The sequence below is a fragment of the Dendrobates tinctorius genome, unplaced genomic scaffold (genome assembly GCF_039654945.1).
Source record: "Dendrobates tinctorius isolate UK_male_01 unplaced genomic scaffold, ASM3965494v1 ptg000298l, whole genome shotgun sequence".
NCBI lineage: Eukaryota > Metazoa > Chordata > Amphibia > Anura > Dendrobatidae > Dendrobates > Dendrobates tinctorius.
The window spans coordinates 530,401-550,560 of NW_027361965.1; the positions used below are offsets into that span (position 1 = coordinate 530,401).

At 55.1% G+C, this 20,160-nt stretch overlaps 1 protein-coding gene across 3 annotated transcripts; it reads left to right on the forward strand.

Moving 5' to 3' along the window:
- Positions 1-58: 58 nt before the first annotated feature.
- On the forward strand, positions 59-15,795 carry LOC141073193 (motile sperm domain-containing protein 1-like). 3 transcript variants are annotated; one of them, XM_073560584.1, is made up of 6 exons: positions 59-192; positions 13,580-13,805; positions 13,881-13,956; positions 14,467-14,678; positions 14,754-14,918; positions 15,310-15,795. In XM_073560584.1, the coding sequence occupies exons 2-6, from the start codon at positions 13,631-13,633 to the stop codon at positions 15,339-15,341; spliced, it is 660 nt and encodes a 219-aa protein (XP_073416685.1). In that variant the 5' UTR covers positions 59-192; positions 13,580-13,630; the 3' UTR covers positions 15,342-15,795. The 3 variants fall into 3 exon arrangements, with proteins under 3 accessions (XP_073416685.1, XP_073416686.1, XP_073416687.1); XM_073560585.1 differs by lacking the exon at positions 59-192 and adding an exon at positions 199-320; XM_073560586.1 differs by lacking the exon at positions 59-192 and adding an exon at positions 201-255.
- The last annotated feature ends 4,365 nt before the right edge of the window (positions 15,796-20,160 follow it).

Sequence of the window (20,160 nt, forward strand, 5' to 3'; positions counted from 1 at the left end):
ACTCCTCAGCGTTAAGTGGTTCTTCCTGTTGCTGATTGGTTTTCTTTTGGCCAATGAGAGTACTGAGAACAGGACACCGCCTCTTAGCTGTTCAATGTTTCCAGGCAATAACATAACTGACGTCAGCTCTGACCAATCAGAACGATGGAGCGGGACACCGGGAACTAGCCGGAGAGATGGCGGAAGCTGCAGGTAAGCTGAGGTCCCGGAGTGTCCGCCCCCTGCGCTCGCCGGTGTGCTGCAGTATAGGAGACGGTAGTAGATCTCTGACGTCACTGTGACGAGGAGGAGCCTCCGTGACGTCATCCCTGTCTCCTCATGTAGTGTAACAGATCACGTGTGTGTGGTGACGTGTGTGTGTGCGCGGTGACGTGTGTGTGAGGTGACGTGTGTGTGTGCGGTGACGTGTGTGTGCGGTGACGTGTGTGTGAGGTGACGTGTGTGTGTGTGTGTGCGGTGACGTGTGTGTGCGGTGACGTGTGTGTGTGCGGTGACGTGTGTGTGTGTGCGGTGACGTGTGTGTGCGGTGACGTGTGTGTGCGGTGACGTGTGTGTGCGGTGACGTATGTGTGTGTGTGCGGTGACGTGTGTGTGAGGTGACGTGTGTGTGTGTGTGTGCGGTGACGTGTGTGTGCGGTGACGTGTGTGTGTGCGGTGACGTGTGTGTGTGTGCGGTGACGTGTGTGTGCGGTGACGTGTGTGCGCGGTGACGTGTGTGTGCGGTGACGTATGTGTGTGTGTGAGGTGACGTGTGTGTGCGGTGACGTATGTGTGTGTGTGCGGTGACGTGTGTGTGCGGTGACGTGTGTGTGCGGTGACGTGTGTGCGCGGTGACGTGTGTGTGTGTGCAGTGACGTGTGTGCGCGGTGACGTGTGTGTGCGGTGACGTGTGTGTGTGTGCAGTGACGTGTGTGTGCGGTGACGTGTGTGTGCGGTGACGTGTGTGTGAGGTGACGTGTGTGTGAGGTGACGTGTGTGCGCGGTGACGTGTGTGCGCGGTGACGTGTGTGTGTGCGCGGTGACGTGTGTGTGTGCGCGGTGACGTGTGTGTGTGTGCCGTGACGTGTGTGTGTGTGCGGTGACGTGTGTGTGCGGTGACGTGTGTGTGAGGTGACGTGTGTGCGCGGTGACGTGTGTGTGTGGTGACGTGTGTGTGTGTGCGGTGACGTGTGTGTGTGTGCGGTGACGTGTGTGTGTGCGGTGACGTGTGTGTGTGTGTGCGGTGACGTGTGTGCGGTGACGTGTGTGTGTGGTGACGTGTGTGTGTGGTGACGTGTGTGTGTGTGCGGTGACGTGTGTGTGCGGTGACGTGTGTGTGTGGTGACGTGTGTGTGTGGTGACGTGTGTGTGTGTGCGGTGACGTGTGTGTGCGGTGACGTGTGTGGTGACGTGTGTGTGTGGTGACGTGTGTGTGTGGTGACGTGTGTGTGTGTGCGGTGACGTGTGTGTGTGCGGTGACGTGTGTGTGTGGTGACGTGTGTGTGTGGTGACGTGTGTGTGTGGTGACGTGTGTGTGTGTGCGGTGACGTGTGTGTGTGTGCGGTGACGTGTGTGTGTGTGCGGTGACGTGTGTGTGCGGTGACGTGTGTGTGCGGTGACGTGTGTGTGTGTGGTGACGTGTGTGTGCGGTGACTGTGTGTGCGGTGACGTGTGTTGCGGTGACGTGTGTGTGTGTGGTGACGTGTGTGTGTGTGCGGTGACTGTGTGTGTGCGGTGACGTGTGTTGCGGTGACGTGTGTGTGTGCGGTGACGTGTGTGTGTGTGCGGTGACGTGTGTGTGTGTGCGGTGACGTGTGTGTGTGTGCGGTGACTGTGTGTGTGCGGTGACGTGTGTTGCGGTGACGTGTGTGTGTGCGGTGACGTGTGTGTGTGCGGTGACGTGTGTGTGTGCGGTGACGTGTGTGTGCGGTGACGTGTGTGTGTGTGCGGTGACGTGTGTGTGTGTGCGGTGACGTGTGTGGTGACGTGACGTGTGTGTGCGGTGACGTGTGTGTGTGGTGACGTGTGTGTGTGTGGTGACTGTGTGTGTGTGTGTGGTGACTGTGTGTGTGTGGTGACTGTGTGTGTGTGGTGACTGTGTGTGTGCGGTGACTGTGTGTGTGCGGTGACTGTGTGTGTGCGGTGACTGTGTGTGTGTGTGTGTGTGGTGACTGTGTGTGTGCGGTGACTGTGTGTGTGCGGTGACTGTGTGTGTGCGCGGTGACTGTGTGTGTGCGGTGACTGTGTGTGTGCGGTGACTGTGTGTGTGCGGTGACGTGTGTGTGTGTGCGGTGACGTGTGTGTGTGTGCGGTGACGTGTGTGGTGACGTGTGTGTGTGTGGTGACGTGTGTGTGTGTGGTGACGTGTGTGTGTGTGTGTGTGGTGACGTGTGTGTGTGGTGACGTGTGTGTGTGCGGTGACGTGTGTGTGTGTGTGGTGACGCGTGTGTGTGTGTGCGGTGACGTGTGTGTGTGCGGTGACGTGTGTGTGTGCGGTGACGTGTGTGCGGTGACGTGTGTGTGCGGTGACGTGTGTGTGTGTGTGGTGTGTGTGGTGACGTGTGTGTGTGCGGTGACGTGTGTGTGTGGTGACGTGTGTGTGTGGTGACGTGTGTGTGTGCGGTGACGTGTGTGTGTGCGGTGACGTGTGTGGTGACGTGTGTGTGTGTGGTGACGTGTGTGTGTGTGCGGTGACGTGTGTGTGTGTGCGGTGACGTGTGTGTGTGGTGACGTGTGTGTGGTGACGTGTGTGTGGTGACGTGTGTGTGCGGTGACGTGTGTGTGTGTGCGGTGACGTGTGTGTGTGCGGTGACGTGTGTGCGGTGACGTGTGTGCGGTGACGTGTGTGTGTGGTGACGTGTGTGGTGACGTGTGTGTGGTGACGTGTGTGTGTGTGCGGTGACGTGTGTGTGCGGTGACGTGTGTGTGTGCGGTGACGTGTGTGTGTGCGGTGACGTGTGTGTGTGCGGTGACGTGTGTGTGTGCGGTGAGGTGTGTGTATGTGCGGTGAGGTGTGTGTGTGTGCGGTGACGTGCGTGTGTGCGGTGACGTGTGTGCGGTGACGTGTGTGCGGTGACGTGTGTGTGTGTGTGAGGTGACGTGTGTGTGAGGTGACGTGTGTGTGTGCGATGTCGTGTGAGCTCACGACATCACTGAGTGTACCGGATCACTGAGCGCACCGGATCACTGAGCACACCGGATCACTGAGCACACCGGATCACTGAGCACACCGGATCACTGAGCTCACCGGATCACTGAGGGCACCGGATCACTGAGCTCACCGGATCACTGAGGGCACTGGATCACTGAGCTCACCAGATCACTGAGCTCACTGAGCTCACCGGATCACTGAGCTCACCGGATCACTGAGCTCACCGGATCACTGAGCTCATGAGATCACTGAGTGTACTGGATCACTGAGCTCACGAGATCACTGAGTGTACCGGATCACTGAGCTCACCGGATCACTGAGGGCACCAGATCACTGAGCGCACTGGATCACTATGTGGTGGTAATATGTGATCTTGTCGTGGTGTGGCGGTATTTGTTCCTTGTATGTGGTATTATAGGTCACTATGTGGTGGTAATATGTGGTCTGGTCATGATGTGGCGGTATTTGTGCCTTGTATGTGATATAGGTCACTATGTGGTGGTAATATGTGGTCTGGTCATGGTGTGGTGGTATTTATGCCTTGTATGTGATGATATAGGTCACTATGTGGTGGTAATATGTGGTCTGGTCATGGTGTGGCGGTATTTGTGCCTTGTATGTGATATTATAGGTCACTATGTGGTGGTAATATGTGGTCTGGTCATGATGTGGCGGTATTTGTTCCTTGTATGTGATATTATAGGTCACTATGTGGTGGTAAGATGGTGTCTGGTCATGGTGTGGCGGTATTTATTCCTTGTATGTGATATTGTAAATCACTATGTGGTGGTAAGATGGTGTCTGGTCATGGTGTGGCAGTATTTGTTCCTTGTATGTGGTATTATAGGTCGCTATGTGGTGGTAATATGTAGTCTGGTCATGGTGTGGCGGTATTTGTTCCTTGTATGTGATATTATAAGTCACTATGTGGTGGTAATATGTGGTCTGGTCATGGTGTGGCGGTATTTGTTCCTTGTATGTGATATTATAGGTCACTATGTGGTGGTAAGATGGTGTCTGGTCATGGTGTGGTGGTATTTGTGCCTTGTATGTGATATTATAGGTCACTATGTGGTGGTAATATGTGGTCTGGTCATGGTGTGGCGGTATTTGTGCCTTGTATGTGATATTGGTCACTATGTGGTGGTAATATGTGATCTGTTCATGGTGTGGCGGTATTTGTTCCTTGTATGTGATATTATAGGTCACTATGTGGTGGTAATATGTGGTCTGGTCATGGTATGGCGGTATTTGTTCCTTGTATGTGGTATTATAGGTCACTATGTGGTGGTAATATGTGATCTGGACATGGTTTGGCGGTATTTGTTCCTTGTATGTGGTATTATAGGTCACTATGTGGTGGTAAGATGGTGTCTGGTCATGGTGCGGGCCCGCACAGCAAAAGAATAACTGAACCTGCGTTACTTGATCGGCAGAATTCTGCTGCTGGGGGCGGGGCAGTGGGGCCGATGGGTAGAGGTGAAGGGGCCCAATGTGTGAGGTGTGTGCGGTGACGTGTGTGTGTGTGTACGGTGACGTGTGTGTGTGTGGTGACGTGTGTGTGTGTGCGGTGACGTGTGTGTGTGTGCGGTGACGTGTGTGTGTGTGTGCGGTGACGTGTGTGTGTGTGTGTGTGTGAGGTGACGTGTGTGTGTGTGTGAGGTGACGTGTGTGTGTGTGTGAGGTGACGTGTGTGTGAGGTGACGTGTGTGTGTGTGAGGTGACGTGTGTGTGAGGTGACGTGTGTGTGAGGTGACGTGTGTGTGAGGTGACGTGTGTGTGAGGTGACGTGTGTGTGTGTGAGGTGACGTGTGTGTGTGAGGTGACGTGTGTGTGTGAGGTGACGTGTGTGTGTGAGGTGACGTGTGTGTGTGCGGTGACGTGTGTGTGTGTGGTGACGTGTGTGTGCGGTGACGTGTGAGTGTGGTGACGTGTGTGTGTGTGCGGTGACGTGTGTGTGTGGTGACGTGTTTGTGTGTGTGGTGACGTGTGTGGTGACGTGTGTGGTGACGTGTGTGTGTGTGGTGACGTGTGTGTGTGTGGTGACGTGTGTGTGGTGACGTGTGTGTGTGTGTGGTGACGTGTGTGTGTGTGTGGTGACGTGTGTGTGTGTGTGGTGACGTGTGTGTGTGTGGTGACGTGTGTGTGTGTGTGTGGTGACGTGTGTGTGTGTGGTGACGTGTGTGTGTGTGGTGACGTGTGTGTGTGTGGTGACGTGTGTGTGTGTGGTGACGTGTGTGTGTGTGGTGACGTGTGTGTGGTGACGTGTGTGTGTGGTGACGTGTGTGTGTGCGGTGAAGTGTGTGTGTGCGGTGAAGTGTGTGTGTGCGGTGACGTGTGTGTGTGGTGTGTGTGTGTTGTGTGTGTGTGTGGTGACGTGTGTGTGTGCGGTGACGTGTGTGTGTGCGGTGACGTGTGTGTGTGTGTGCGGTGACGTGTGTGTGTGCGGTGACGTGTGTGTGTGCGGTGACGTGTGTGTGTGGTGACGTGTGTGTGTGTGTGGTGACGTGTGTGTGGTGACGTGTGTGGTGACGTGTGTGTGTGTGGTGACGTGTGTGTGTGGTGACGTGTGTGTGTGGTGACGTGTGTGTGGTGACGTGTGTGTGGTGACGTGTGTGTGTGTGTGGTGACGTGTGTGTGCGGTGACGTGTGTGCGGTGACGTGTGTGTGTGTGCGGTGACGTGTGAGTGTGGTGACGTGTGTGTGCGGTGACGTGTGTGTGCGGTGACGTGTGTGTGTGTGGTGACGTGTGTGTGTGCGGTGACGTGTGTGTGTGCGGTGACGTGTGTGTGTGCGGTGACGTGTGTGCGGTGACGTGTGTGTGTGTGCGGTGACGTGTGTGTGTGGTGACGTGTGTGGTGACGTGTGTGTGGTGACGTGTGTGTGTGTGCGGTGACGTGTGTGTGCGGTGACGTGTGTGTGCGGTGACGTGTGTGTGTGCGGTGACGTGTGTGTGTGCGGTGACGTGTGTGTGTGCGGTGACGTGTGTGTATGTGAGGTGTGTGTGTGTGCGGTGACGTGCGTGTGTGCGGTGACGTGTGTGCGGTGACGTGTGTGTGTGCGGTGACGTGTGTGTGTGTGAGGTGACGTGTGTGTGTGTGTGAGGTGACGTGTGTGTGAGGTGACGTGTGTGTGCGGTGACGTGTGTGTGTGTGTGCGGTGACGTGTGTGTGTGTGTGAGGTGACGTGTGTGTGTGAGGTGACGTGTGTGTGTGAGGTGACGTGTGTGTGTGAGGTGACGTGTGTGTGTGAGGTGACGTGTGTGTGTGAGGTGACGTGTGTGTGTGAGGTGACGTGTGTGTGTGAGGTGACGTGTGTGTGTGAGGTGACGTGTGTGTGTGTGAGGTGACGTGTGTGTGGTGACGTGTGTGTGTGCGGTGACGTGTGTGTGTGCGGTGACGTGTGTGTGCGGTGACGTGTGAGTGTGGTGACGTGTGTGTGTGCGGTGACGTGTGTGTGCGGTGACGTGTGTGTGTGGTGACGTGTGTGTGTGTGTGTGGTGACGTGTGTGTGTGTGCGGTGACGTGTGTGTGGTGACGTGTGTGGTGACGTGTGTGTGTGTGTGTGGTGACGTGTGTGTGGTGACGTGTGTGTGGTGACGTGTGTGTGGTGACGTGTGTGTGTGTGTGTGGTGACGTGTGTGTGTGTGTGGTGACGTGTGTGTGTGTGCGGTGACATGTGAGTGCGGTGACGTGTGTGTGTGTGGTGACGTGTGTGTGTGTGGTGACGTGTGTGCGGTGACGTGTGTGTGGTGACGTGTTTGTGTGCGGTGACGTGTGTGTGTGGTGACGTGTGTGTGGTGACGTGTGTGTGCGGTGACGTGTGTGTGTGCGGTGACGTGTGTGCGGTGACGTGTGTGTATGTGCGGTGACGTGTGTGTGTGTGCGGTGAGGTGTGTGTGTGTGCGGTGAGGTGTGTGTGTGTGCGGTGACGTGTGTGTGTGTGCGGTGAGGTGTGTGTGTGTGCGGTGACGTGCGTGTGTGCGGTGACGTGTGTGCGGTGACGTGTGTGTGTGCGGTGACGTGTGTGTGTGTGAGGTGACGTGTGTGTGTGAGGTGACGTGTGTGTGAGGTGACGTGTGTGTGCGGTGACGTGACGTGTGTGTGTGAGGTGACGTGTGTGTGTGTGAGGTGACGTGTGTGTGTGAGGTGACGTGTGTGTGTGAGGTGACGTGTGTGTGTGAGGTGACGTGTGTGTGTGAGGTGACGTGTGTGTGTGAGGTGACGTGTGTGTGTGAGGTGACGTGTGTGTGTGAGGTGACGTGTGTGTGTGAGGTGACGTGTGTGTGTGAGGTGACTGTGTGTGAGGTGACGTGTGTGTGTGAGGTGACGTGTGTGTGTGTGCGGTGACGTGTGTGTGTGCGGTGACGTGTGTGTGTGGTGACGTGTGTGTGCGGTGACGTGTGAGTGTGGTGACGTGTGTGTGTGCGGTGACGTGTGTGTGTGTGTGTGGTGACGTGTGTGTGTGTGCGGTGACGTGTGTGTGGTGACGTGTGTGTGTGTGTGGTGACGTGTGTGTGTGTGGTGACGTGTGTGTGGTGACGTGTGTGTGGTGACGTGTGTGTGTGTGTGGTGACGTGTGTGTGGTGACGTGTGTGTGTGTGCGGTGACGTGTGTGTGTGTGCGGTGACATGTGAGTGCGGTGACGTGTGTGTGTGTGGTGACGTGTGTGTGGTGACGTGTGTGCGGTGACGTGTGTGTGGTGACGTGTTTGTGTGCGGTGACGTGTGTGTGTGGTGACGTGTGTGTGGTGACGTGTGTGTGGTGACGTGTGTGTGTGTGTGCGGTGACGTGTGTGTGTGCGGTGACGTGTGTGTATGTGCGGTGAGGTGTGTGTGTGTGCGGTGAGGTGTGTGTGTGTGCGGTGAGGTGTGTGTGTGTGCGGTGACGTGTGTGTGTGTGCGGTGACGTGTGTGCGGTGACGTGTGTGCGGTGACGTGTGTGTGTGCGGTGACGTGTGTGTGTGTGTGCGGTGACGTGTGTGTGTGTGTGCGGTGACGTGTGTGTGTGTGAGGTGACGTGTGTGTGTGCGATGTCGTGTGAGCTCACGACATCACTGAGTGTACCGGATCACTGAGCACACCGGATAACTGAGCACACCGGATCACTGAGCACACCGGATCACTGAGCACACCGGATCACTGAGCACACCGGATCACTGAGCTCACCAGATCACTGAGCTCACCGGATCACTGAGCTCACCGGATCACTGAGGGCACCGGATCATTGAGCACACCGGATCACTGAGCACACCGGATCACTGAGCACACCGGATCACTGAGCTCACCGGATCACTGAGCTCACCGGATCACTGAGCTCACCGGATCACTGAGGGCACTGGATCACTGAGCTCACCAGATCACTGAGCTCACTGAGGGCACCAGATCACTGAGCTCACCGGATCACTGAGCTCACCGGATCACTGAGCTCATGAGATCACTGAGTGTACTGGATCACTGAGCTCACGAGATCACTGAGTGTACCGGATCACTGAGCTCACCGGATCACTGAGGGCACCAGATCACTGAGCGCACTGGATCACTATGTGGTGGTAATATGTGATCTTGTCGTGGTGTGGCGGTATTTGTTCCTTGTATGTGGTATTATAGGTCACTATGTGGTGGTAATATGTGGTCTGGTCATGATGTGGCGGTATTTGTGCCTTGTATGTGATATAGGTCACTATGTGGTGGTAATATGTGGTCTGGTCATGGTGTGGTGGTATTTATGCCTTGTATGTGATATAGGTCACTATGTGGTGGTAATATGTGGTCTGGTCATGGTGTGGCGGTATTTGTGCCTTGTATGTGATATTATAGGTCACTATGTGGTGGTAATATGTGGTCTGGTCATGGTGTGGCGGTATTTGTGCCTTGTATGTGATATTATAGGTCACTATGTGGTGGTAATATGTGGTCTGGTCATGATGTGGCGGTATTTGTTCCTTGTATGTGATATTATAGGTCACTATGTGGTGGTAAGATGGTGTCTGGTCATGGTGTGGCGGTATTTATTCCTTGTATGTGATATTATAAATCACTATGTGGTGGTAAGATGGTGTCTGGTCATGGTGTGGCAGTATTTGTTCCTTGTATGTGGTATTATAGGTCGCTATGTGGTGGTAATATGTGGTCTGGTCATGGTGTGGCGGTATTTGTTCCTTATATGTGATATTATAGGTCACTATGTGGTGGTAAGATGGTGTCTGGTCATGGTGTGGCGGTATTTGTTCCTTGTATGTGATATTATAGGTCACTATGTGGTGGTAAGATGGTGTCTGGTCATGGTGTGGTGGTATTTGTGCCTTGTATGTGATATTATAGGTCACTATGTGGTGGTAATATGTGGTCTGGTCATGGTGTGGCGGTATTTGTTCCTTGTATGTGGTATTATAGGTCACTATGTGGTGGTAATATGTGATCTGGACATGGTTTGGCGGTATTTGTTCCTTGTATGTGGTATTATAGGTCACTATGTGGTGGTAAGATGGTGTCTGGTCATGGTGCGGGCCCGCACAGCAAAAGAATAACTGAACCTGCGTTACTTGATCGGCAGAATTCTGCTGCTGGGGGCGGGGCAGTGGGGCCGATGGGTAGAGGTGAAGGGGCCCAATGTGTGAGGTGTGTACGGTGACGTGTGTGTGTGTGTGCGGTGACGTGTGTGTGTGTGTGTGCGGTGATGTGTGTGTGTGTGTGTGTGAGGTGACGTGTGTGTGTGTGTGAGGTGACGTGTGTGTGTGTGAGGTGACGTGTGTGTGAGGTGACGTGTGTGTGAGGTGACGTGTGTGAGGTGACGTGTGTGTGCGGTGACGTGTGTGTGCGGTGACGTGTGTGTGTGAGGTGACGTGTGTGTGTGTGAGGTGACGTGTGTGTGTGAGGTGACGTGTGTGTGTGAGGTGACGTGTGTGTGTGTGTGAGGTGAGGTGACGTGTGTGTGTGTGAGGTGACGTGTGTGTGTGAGGTGACGTGTGTGTGTGAGGTGACGTGTGTGTGTGAGGTGACGTATGTGTGTGAGGTGACGTGTGTGTGTGTGCGGTGACGTGTGTGTGTGCGGTGACTGTGTGTGTGTGTGGTGACGTGTGTGTGCGGTGACGTGTGTGTGCGTGTGTGTGGTGACGTGTGTGTGAGGTGACGTGTGTGTGTGTGTGTGTGTGAGGTGACGTGTGTGTGTGTGTGCGTGTGTGTGGTGACGTGTGTGTGTGTGTGAGGTGACGTGTGTGTGTGTGCGGTGACGTGTGTGAGGTGACGTGTGTGTGTGTGTGTGCGGTGACGTGTGTGTGTGTGTGTGTGTGCGGTGACGTGTGTGTGCGCGGTGACGTGTGTGTGTGTGCGTGGTGACGTGTGTGTGCGTTGACGTGTGTGTGCGGTGACGTGTGTGTGTGTGCGGTGACGTGTGTGTGTGCGGTGACGTGTGTGTGTGCGGTGACGTGTGTGTGTGTGGTGACGTGTGTGCGGTGACGTGTGTGTGTCTGCGGTGACGTGTGTGTGTCTGCGGTGACGTGTGTGTGTGTGTGTGTGCGGTGACGTGTGTGTGTGTGCGGTGACGTGTGTGTGTGCGGTGACGTGTGTGTGTGTGCGGTGACGTGTGTGTGTGTGCGGTGACGTGTGTGTGTGCGGTGACGTGTGTGCGGTGACGTTTGTGCGTGCGCGGTGACGTGCGTGCGCGGTGACGTGTGTGCGCGGTGACGTGTGCGTGTGTGTGTGTCTGCGGTGACGTGTGTGTGCGGTGACGTGTGTGTGTGCGGTGACGTGTGTGTGTGCGGTGACGTGTGTGCGGTGATGTGTGTGCGGTGACGTGTGTGCGGTGACGTGTGTGCGGTGACGTGTGTGTGCGGTGACGTGTGTGTGTGCGGTGACGTGTGTGTGCGGTGACGTGTGTGTGCGCGGTGACGTGTGTGTGCGCGGTGACGTGTGTGTGCGCGGTGACGTGTGTGTGCGCGGTGACGTGTGTGTGTGCGCGGTGACGTGTGTGTGTGCGCGGTGACGTGTGTGTGTGCGCGGTGACGTGTGTGTGTGTGCGGTGACGTATGTGAGTGTGTGTGTGTGCGGTGACGTGTGTGTGTGTGCGGTGACATGAGTGTGTGTGTGTGTGTGCGGTGACGTGTGTGTGGTGACGTGTGTGTGTGCGGTGACATGAGTGTGTGTGTGCGGTGACGTGTGTGCGGTGACGTGTGTGTGTGCGGTGACATGACGTGTGTGTGTGCGGTGATGTGTGTGGTGACGTGTGTGTGTGCGGTGACGTGTGTGTGCGGTGACGTGTGTGAGGTGACGTGTGTGAGGTGACTTGTGTGTGTGCGGTGACGTGTGTGTGTGTGGTGACGTGTGTGTGTGTGGTGACGTGTGTGCAGTGACGTGTGTGTGAGGTGACGTGTGTGTGTGTGCGGTGACATGAGTGTGTGTGTGTGCGGTGACGTGTGTGTGGTGACGTGTGTGTGTGTGTGCGGTGACGTGTGTGTGTGCGGTGACATGACGTGTGTGTGTGCGGTGATGTGTGTGGTGACGTGTGTGTGTGTGTGGTGACGTGTGTGTGCGGTGACGTGTTTGAGGTGACGTGTGTGTGAGGTGACTTGTGTGTGTGCGGTGACGTGTGTGTGTGGTGACGTGTGTGTGTGTGTGGTGACGTGTGTGTGTGCGGTGACGTGTGTGTGAGGTGACGTGCGCGGTGACGTGTGCGCGGTGACGTGTGTGTGTGCGGTGACGTGTGTGTGTGCGGTGACGTGTGTGTGTGCGGTGACGTGTGTGTGGTGACGTGTGTGTGTGTGTGCAGTGACGTGTGTGTGTGTGGTGACGTGTGTGTGTGTGCGGTGACGTGTGTGTGTGTGCGGTGACGTGTGTGTGTGTGTGGTGACGTGTGTGTGTGTGTGTGTGCAGTGACGTGTGTGTGTGTGTGTGCGGTGACGTGTGTGTGTGTGTGTGTGCGGTGACGTGTGTATGGTGACGTGTGTGTGTGTGGTGACGTGTGTGTGTGCGGTGACGTGTGTGTGTGTGTGCGGTGACGTGTGTGTGTGTGCGGTTACGTGTGTGTGTGTGCGGTGACGTGTGTGTGTGCGGTGACGTGTGTGTGTGTGGTGACGTGTGTGTGTGTGTGCGGTGACGTGTGTGTGACGTGTGTGTGTGCGGTGAGGTGTGTGCGCGGTGACGTGTGTGTGCGGTGACGTGCGTGTGTGTGTGCGGTGACGTGTGTGTGTGCGGTGACGTGTGTGTGTGTGCGGTGACGTGTGTGTACGGTGACGTGTGTGTACGGTGACGTGTGTGTACGGTGACGTGTGTGTGTGTGCGCGGTGACGTGTGTGTGGTGACGTGTGTGTGCGGTGACGTGTGTGTGCGGTGACGTGTGTGTGTGTGCGGTGACGTGTGTGGTGACGCGTGTGTGTGTGTGTGTGTGGTGACGTGTGTGTGTGTGTGTGGTTACGTGTGTGTGTGTGTGCGGTTACGTGTGTGTGGTGACGTGTGTGTGTGTGGTGACGTGTGTGTGTGTGCGGTGACGTGTGTGTGCGGTGACGTGTGTGTGACGTGTGTGTGCGGTGACGTGTGTGTGTGTGCGGTGACGTGTGTGTGTGCGGTGACGTGTGTGTGTGTGCGGTGACGTGTGTGTGTGTGCGGTGACGTGTGTGTGTGTGCGGTGACGTGTGTGTGACGTGTGTGTGTGCGGTGACGTGTGTGTGCGGTGACGTGTGTGTGTGTGCGGTGACGTGTGTGTGTGTGTGTGTGCGGTGACGTGTGTGTGCGGTGACGTGTGTGTGTGTGTGCGGTGACGTGTGTGTGTGTGGTGACGTGTGTGTGTGTACGGTGACGTGTGTGTGTGCGCGGTGACGTGTGTGTGCGGTGACGTGTGTGTGTGTGTGTGTGTGCGGTGACGTGTGTGTGCTTGCGGTGACGTGTGTGTGGTGACGTGTGTGTGTGCGCGGTGACGTGTGTGGTGACGTGTGTGGTGACGTGTGTGGTGACGTGTGTGTGTGTGGTGACGTGTGTGTGCGGTGACGTGTGTGTGTGTGTGCGGTGACGTGTGTGTGTGTGTGCGGTGACGTGTGTGTGCGGTGACGTGTGTGTGTGTGGTGACGTGTGTGTGGTGACGTGTGTGGTGACGTGTGTGTGTGTGGTGACGTGTGTGTGCGGTGACGTGTGTGTGTGTGTGCGGTGACGTGTGTGTGTGTGTGCGGTGACGTGTGTGTGCGGTGACGTGTGTGTGTGTGGTGACGTGTGTGTACGGTGACGTGTGTGTGTGCGCGGTGACGTGTGTGTGTGTGTGCGGTGACGTGTGTGTGTGTGCTTGCGGTGACGTGTGTGTGTGCGCGGTGACGTGTGTGGTGACGTGTGTGTGTGTGGTGACGTGTGTGTCTGCGGTGACTTGTGTGTCTGCGGTGACGTGTGTGCGTGGCTGACGACGTGTGCAGCAGTGATGTCTCCGCCGTTGGGTCCCGTGTGTTCTCTGATTTTTCCGTCTCGCGCAGGCCCCTGGGTGTCGTGTCATCTCGTGTCCGGTATGTGATGTCATCACTGCCATGCACAGGGGGGCGCCAGGAGCGGAGCGGAGGACTGCGCCTGATCCCCCCTCGCTGTCCGCTCTCCCCGTCTTTGTGTTCCCTCCGGCTCTGGACTTCTACGCTGACGAGCAGAGCAGCCACAAGCAGGTGCTCACCCTGTACAACCCCTTCCCCCGAGGGCTGCGATACAAAGGTAGGGGGCGCTCTGCAGACGCGCTGCGTACATCTGTAGCGCTGCCGTCCTATGACCGCCATCTCTTCTCCACAGTCCTGTCCACAGCTCCGCTGCGCTATACCGTGATCGATGCTGAGGGGATCGTCAGACCAAACTCCTGCATAGACATGTGAGTAGGCTAGGAGGAGGCGCGGGCCGTGCGGTAGGGCCTGGAGGAGGCGCGGGCCGTGCGGTAGGGCCTGGAGGAGGCGCCGGCCGTGCGGAAGGGCCTGGAGGAGGCGCGGGCCGTGCGGTAGGGCCTGGAGGAGGCGCGGGCCGTGCGGTAGGGCCTGGAGGAGGCGCGGGCCGTGCGGTAGGGCCTGGAGGAGGCGCGGGTCGTGCGGTAGGGCCTGGAGGAGGCGCGGGCCGTGCGGTAGGGCCTGGAGGTGGCGCGGGCCGTGCGGTAGGGCCCGGAAGAGGCGCGGGCCGTGCGTTAGCGCCCGGAGGAGTCGCGGGCCGTGTGGTAGGGTCTGGAGGAGGCACAATAATGCCCGGAGGAGGCGAGGGCCGTGCGGTCATGTCCAGCTGTCCAGGGGAACATTCTGAGGGGGATATTTGTAGGATCGACCCAGGAGCTTGCACATACGGCTGGCGCGGTTCTCTGGGGTTCTGCTCTCACCTTCCCTTTGTTCTCCCGTAGAGTCACGCGGCATCGGGATATCCGCTCCCGGCACTATGGCACCATTGACCGGTTCCGGGTGGAGGTGTGGGAGGAGGGCGGTGGACGAGCAGTCGTCGGGAGTAAGGACATTCCTGCCGCATTACACCCAACTAAACCGCAATCCAGAGAGCGAGGAGCGCGAGACTCTGCAGCGTGGCGGCCGCCCTGCCACCTCTTCTCCATGCGGCAAGGTATGAGAGCCGCGGTGAGGGGGTAACGCCGCCGATCATCTGTGCTTGTCCTGTACGCGCTGTCTCTTGTGCCAGGTGTTTCTCGCCCGCTGTCTCCTGGACTCTTCAGTCTCTACGTCCTGGTGGGGCTGATCGCGCTACTGGTGCTCATGCTGCCGCTGCACGGGGACCCCCGGAGCCTCCTCAACGAAAACCTCCACGTCTCAGTCATCCAAAAACTGGTCGCTGCCTACGTGTTAGGTAAGTCACATCTCTGCTCCATCAGGTCTTATCCTCCAGTCACCTCCAGAGCTGCACTCACTATTCTGCTGTTACATCACGTTTTATCTTCCAGAGCTGCACTCACTATTCTGCTGTTACATTGTGTCTTATCCTCCAGTTACCCCTAGAGCTGCAGTCACTATTCTGCTCTTACATCATTTCTTAGCCGGTCACCTCCAGAGCTGCAGTCACTTTTCTTCTCTTACATCATGTCCTATGTTCTGGTTGCCTACTGCAGCTGTGGCTGTGATTGGAGCAGTGTTCTAGCAGCTTCGGGTGTAGTTCTTGCCGCAGCTCTGGCTGTGTGCAGGACTTGGCTAGGGTCTGGGTGGTCCTCTGTTCCTGACCTTCTCCCTTCTGCCCCCTGCAGGCCTCCTTACCATGGTTTTCCTCCAGGCCTAATGATGTGCAGGACGGGACGTGTCCTTGTATCTCCTGGCGGCCATACTCGCCTCATGTATGGGGGATGTCAGATCTTCACCTTCTGCCACGTTGGACGTTCAACCGGATGTGTGGGGTCAGCTGACACCGGAGCTGCATGGAGTGTGAGCTCAGGGGACGAGCTGCCATGTTTTCATTATAACCGTGTGCTGCCGATGTAAGAAGGTCCAGTAGTCTCTGCAGCACCATGAGGCTCTGCCTGTGTAAGACCCGTATCGTGGGACAGTTGGGTGTATTGATGTAGCTGTGAACTTTCTGTATTCCAGCCCCTCTCCCGTCGCTCGGCTGCAGAGCGATGCAGAGATGGGGGAGGTTTCAATCATTTTGTATGTGCATGTAACACCATCATACCGAATAAATGCAGCGTCCATCCCTCGCACTAATGACGAGGGGGTGATGTTCAGTTTCACAGCAAGCTGTAAAGTGAGATTAGTCATCTGGTCAGTACAAAAGCTAACAAAATATCATAAAGATTGAATGATAGAAACCGATCATGAGAACCGAACCCGAGTGGAGGAAGCATCCAAGCGCTAGAATCTGATCTGAGCACCGACCTGAGACGAGGAAGCATTCAACCGCGAGTATTGGATCCAAGCATGAACCTGAGCAGAGGAAGCAAACAACTCGAGAATCTGATACAAGCTTGGACCTGAGCGCAGGAGGCATCCGACCGACCACGAGTATCTGATCTGAGCACCGACTTGAGATGGGAAAGTGTCCATCCGCGAGAATCTGATCTGAGCACCGACCTGAGATGGGAAAGTGTCCATCCGCGAGAATCTGATCTGAGCACCGACCTGAGATGGGAAAGTGTCCATCCGCGAGAATCTGATCTGAGTACCGACTTGAGATGAGAACGTGTCCATCCGCGAGAATCTGATCTGAGCACCGACTTGAGATGAGAACGTGTCCATCCGCGAGAATCTGATCTGAGCACCGACCTGAGATGGGAAAGTGTCCATCCGCGAGAATCTGATCTGAGCACCGACCTGAGAAGAGAAAGAGTCCATCCGCGAGAATCTGATCTGAGCACCGACTTGAGATGAGAAGGTGTCCATCCGCGAGAATCTGATCTGAGCACCGACCTGAGACGAGAGAGTCCATCCGCGAGAATCTGATCTGAGCACCGACTTGAGATGAGAAAGCGTCCATTCGCGAGAATCTGATCTGAGCACCGACTTGAGATGAGAAAGCGTCCATCCGCGAGAATCTGATCTGAGCACCGACTTGAGATGAGAAAGCGTCCATCCGCGAGAATTTGATCTGAGCACCGACTTGATGAGAAAGCGTCCATCCGCGAGAATTTGATCTGAGCACCGACCTGAGACGAGAGAGTCCATCCGCGAGAATCTGATCTGAGCACCGACTTGAGATGAGAAAGCGTCCATCCGCGAGAATTTGATCTGAGCACCGACTTGATGAGAAAGCGTCCATCCGCGAGAATTTGATCTGAGCACCGACCTGAGACGAGAGAGTCCATCCGCGAGAATCTGATCTGAGCACCGACTTGAGATGAGAAAGCGTCCATCCACGAGAATCTGATCTGAGCACCGACTTGAGATGAGAATGTGTCCATCCGCGAGAATCTGAGCTGAACACCGACCTGAGATGAGAAAGCGGCCAACCGTGAGTATTGGATCCAAGCAACGCACCTGAGCAGAGGAAGGGTCTGACCACAAGAATCGGATCAGAGCGCTGAACTGAGTCAAGGAAGTGACCGACCGCGAGAATCTCATAGTAGCTTGGACCCGAGCACATGAGGCATCCGACCGTGAGAACGGCATCTGAGCGCCGTCTTGAACCAGGAAAGAACCTTGACTGCAATAATCGGATCTGAGCGCAGACCTGAGCCAGGGAAGCATCCAACCGTGAGAATCTGATCCGAGCATAGACCCGAGGGGAGGAAGCATCTGACCGCTAGAATCTGATCTGAGCACCGACCTGAGAAGAGGAAGTTTCAACTGCGAGAATCAGATTCAAGCACGGACCTGAATGGAGTAAGCGTCCAACCACGAGAATCGGATCTGAGCGCCGACCTGAGCCAAGGAAGTGTCCAACCACAAGAATCAAATCAGTGCGGGGACCCGAGCAGAGGAAGAGTCCAACCTCCAGAATCGGATCTGAGGGCCGACCTGAGCCAAGGAAGTGTCCAACCACAAGAATCAAATCAGTGCGGGGACCCGAGCAGAGGAAGAGTCCGACCGCAAGAATGTAATCCAAGCACAGACCTGAGCCGAAGAAGCATTCGACCGTTAGAATCAGATCAAAGCGCAGACCTGATCTTTGAAAGCATCCGACTGCAAGAACCTGAACCAAGCGGAGGAAGCATCTGACTGCGAGAATCTGATCTGAGCATCGACCTGAGACGAGGAAGCATCCAAACACGAGCTTTGGATTCAAGCACGGACCTGAGCCAAGGAAGTGTCCGACAGCGAGAATCCGATTGAAGCACGGCCTGAGCAGAGGAAACGTCTGACTGTGAGAATCTGATCTGAGCGCCGATCTGAGCGCCAACCTGAGCCGAAGACACATATGACCGTTAGAATCGGATCCAAGCGGAGGAAGCTTTCAACTGCGAGAACCTGATCCATGTGGAAGAAGCATGTGCGTGCAAGAATCTAATGTGAGTGCAGACCCGAGTGGAGGGAGCATCCGACTGCTAGAATCTGATCTGAGCGCAAATCTGAGCCATGAAAGGGTCCAACCACGAGAATCAGATTCAAGCGTGTATCCAAGTGGAGGAAGCATCTCTCTGCGAGAATGTGATCTGAGCGGAGGAAGCATCCAAGTGTGGACCCAAATGGAGGAAAAATCAGACCACTGGAATTTGATCTGAGTGGAGGAAGTGTCCGATTGTGAGAATTTGATCAGCGCGAACCCGAGCCAAGGAATAGTCTGACCAAGATAATTTGATCTTACCGCCGGCCTGAGCTGAGGAAGCGTCCAACCGCAAGGATCAGATCTGAGTGTGTACCTGAGCCAAAGAAGCGTCCTGCTATGAGAATCTCCTATCCAAGTGCCGACATCAGCCGATGGAAAGTCCGACCGCAAGGATCATATCAGAGTGTGGACCTGAGCCAAGGAAACTTTACAACCCCAAGAATTTAATCCGAACAGAGGAAGTGTCCGATCACGAGAATCTGATCAGAGCGCTGACCTGAGCGGAGAAAGCATCGGACCTGAGCGCTCATGAAGGGAATTATTGCTAGGATTTTATCCAAGTGGGGGCAGAGACTGACTCTGTGGATCACAATGTGACGGGAAGAATTGGCCAATCATGAGGATCAGCTGGGAGTGTGGATGTGGGTGGATGAAGCAGCCGGTCTCATTACTGGTCTGCAGGACATGACCTTTGTCGTCACCACAGGATGTGAGACGACATGCCTACTCCAAATAATACTGTAAAATCCAAATACATGCACGGGAGAGCCACCCTGATACACTGAGGCAGATCTCTGTATTACATCATGGAATCATCTTCTATAGCTTATTAGTAGTCCTGCATTGTAACAATGTAATTGGCTCAGCTTCTCTCTAAGAATGTGGTGGCTTTAGCAAACATACACCCAGCTGAAGAGGGTGTAAGACATTCCAAAAACCCCTTATCTCAGTACACGCGCACAGACTCAAAATCCACTCCGGAAAACAAGAAAATGCATGAAGAATATCCAAAATGGAATTGGGATAGAAGGGTATGAATCCTGCTCTCACACCGTCCTCTGTGGTGCGTGGGCAGCAGTCGTATCATTACAGCGAAGCCATTTCTCTTTTGCATGCGGAGAATTCTGATATTTCAGTGGAAAAAGATTGAGGTTAAAGTTATTTTTAGAGACCTGAGCAATGGGAGGAGGAAGTAAACCACGATTCCTTGTATTAGGTCTCCAAATAACAGGCTTTAGCATCATCACACTGTGAAAACCGTCATGGATAGAGACTGGGTGACTGAGGAAAGATCTATTCACCTGCTAGATCCTGCAGGTTTCACCATGTTTGGAGGGGTCTGAGCGTGTTGGAGGGGAGGCCACAGAGCAGGAGGTTGTAGTAGTTGTGGTGGGAGATGATGAGGGCATGTACTAGGGTTTTTGCAGATTCTTGGTTAAGGAATGTGCAGGAGTAAAGCTTGGAGAGTCTCCCTATATATTAAAACATAACTTTTAATCTCAAAATTAAAATGTACAAAAACGGACACATAAAAAAAAATCACATGACTAAAGTGCTCGTGCAAACCAGTGCTCAATTAAAAAATGGTTCGGTCTCGCCAATATAAGCAGACGTGTGCTCCACAGCGGACTCAGTCCTGACCAGTTGTCCAAAAGGGGAAAAATAAAGGGGGAGGGAAATAAGGTATATGATAGTTTAATACTGGCTCCCGGTCACGCCCCTGCGTTGCTCCCGTCCTAACAAGGACAGACTCCAAGTGTATCCTACTATGGACAATCCACCATCCCAAAAAGAAAAAGGGGAATCTATATCTCCCACACCAATAAGAGGGTATAAGTCTCCCTACGCCTGTCTTCCCCAGTCTTGGGAATTCATCAGGGGAGTTAAAGAAAAAGGGACCAAAAATATATCTCAGATATCTGTCTGCATCAAGAGACCCTGCAGTGGCCGGGTGATTCCCAGGAGATACAACTGTCTGTGTCACTGCCTATAGTGAATGATCAGTACCATGCAGTAAAAACTTAAACTTGTTCAGGTACGGCCCGCCCCCCGGCGTGTGACGTCATCCACCTGTGACCAACGCCTTTCACAGGCATCCATGCTAATTGGGGGCTTCCAT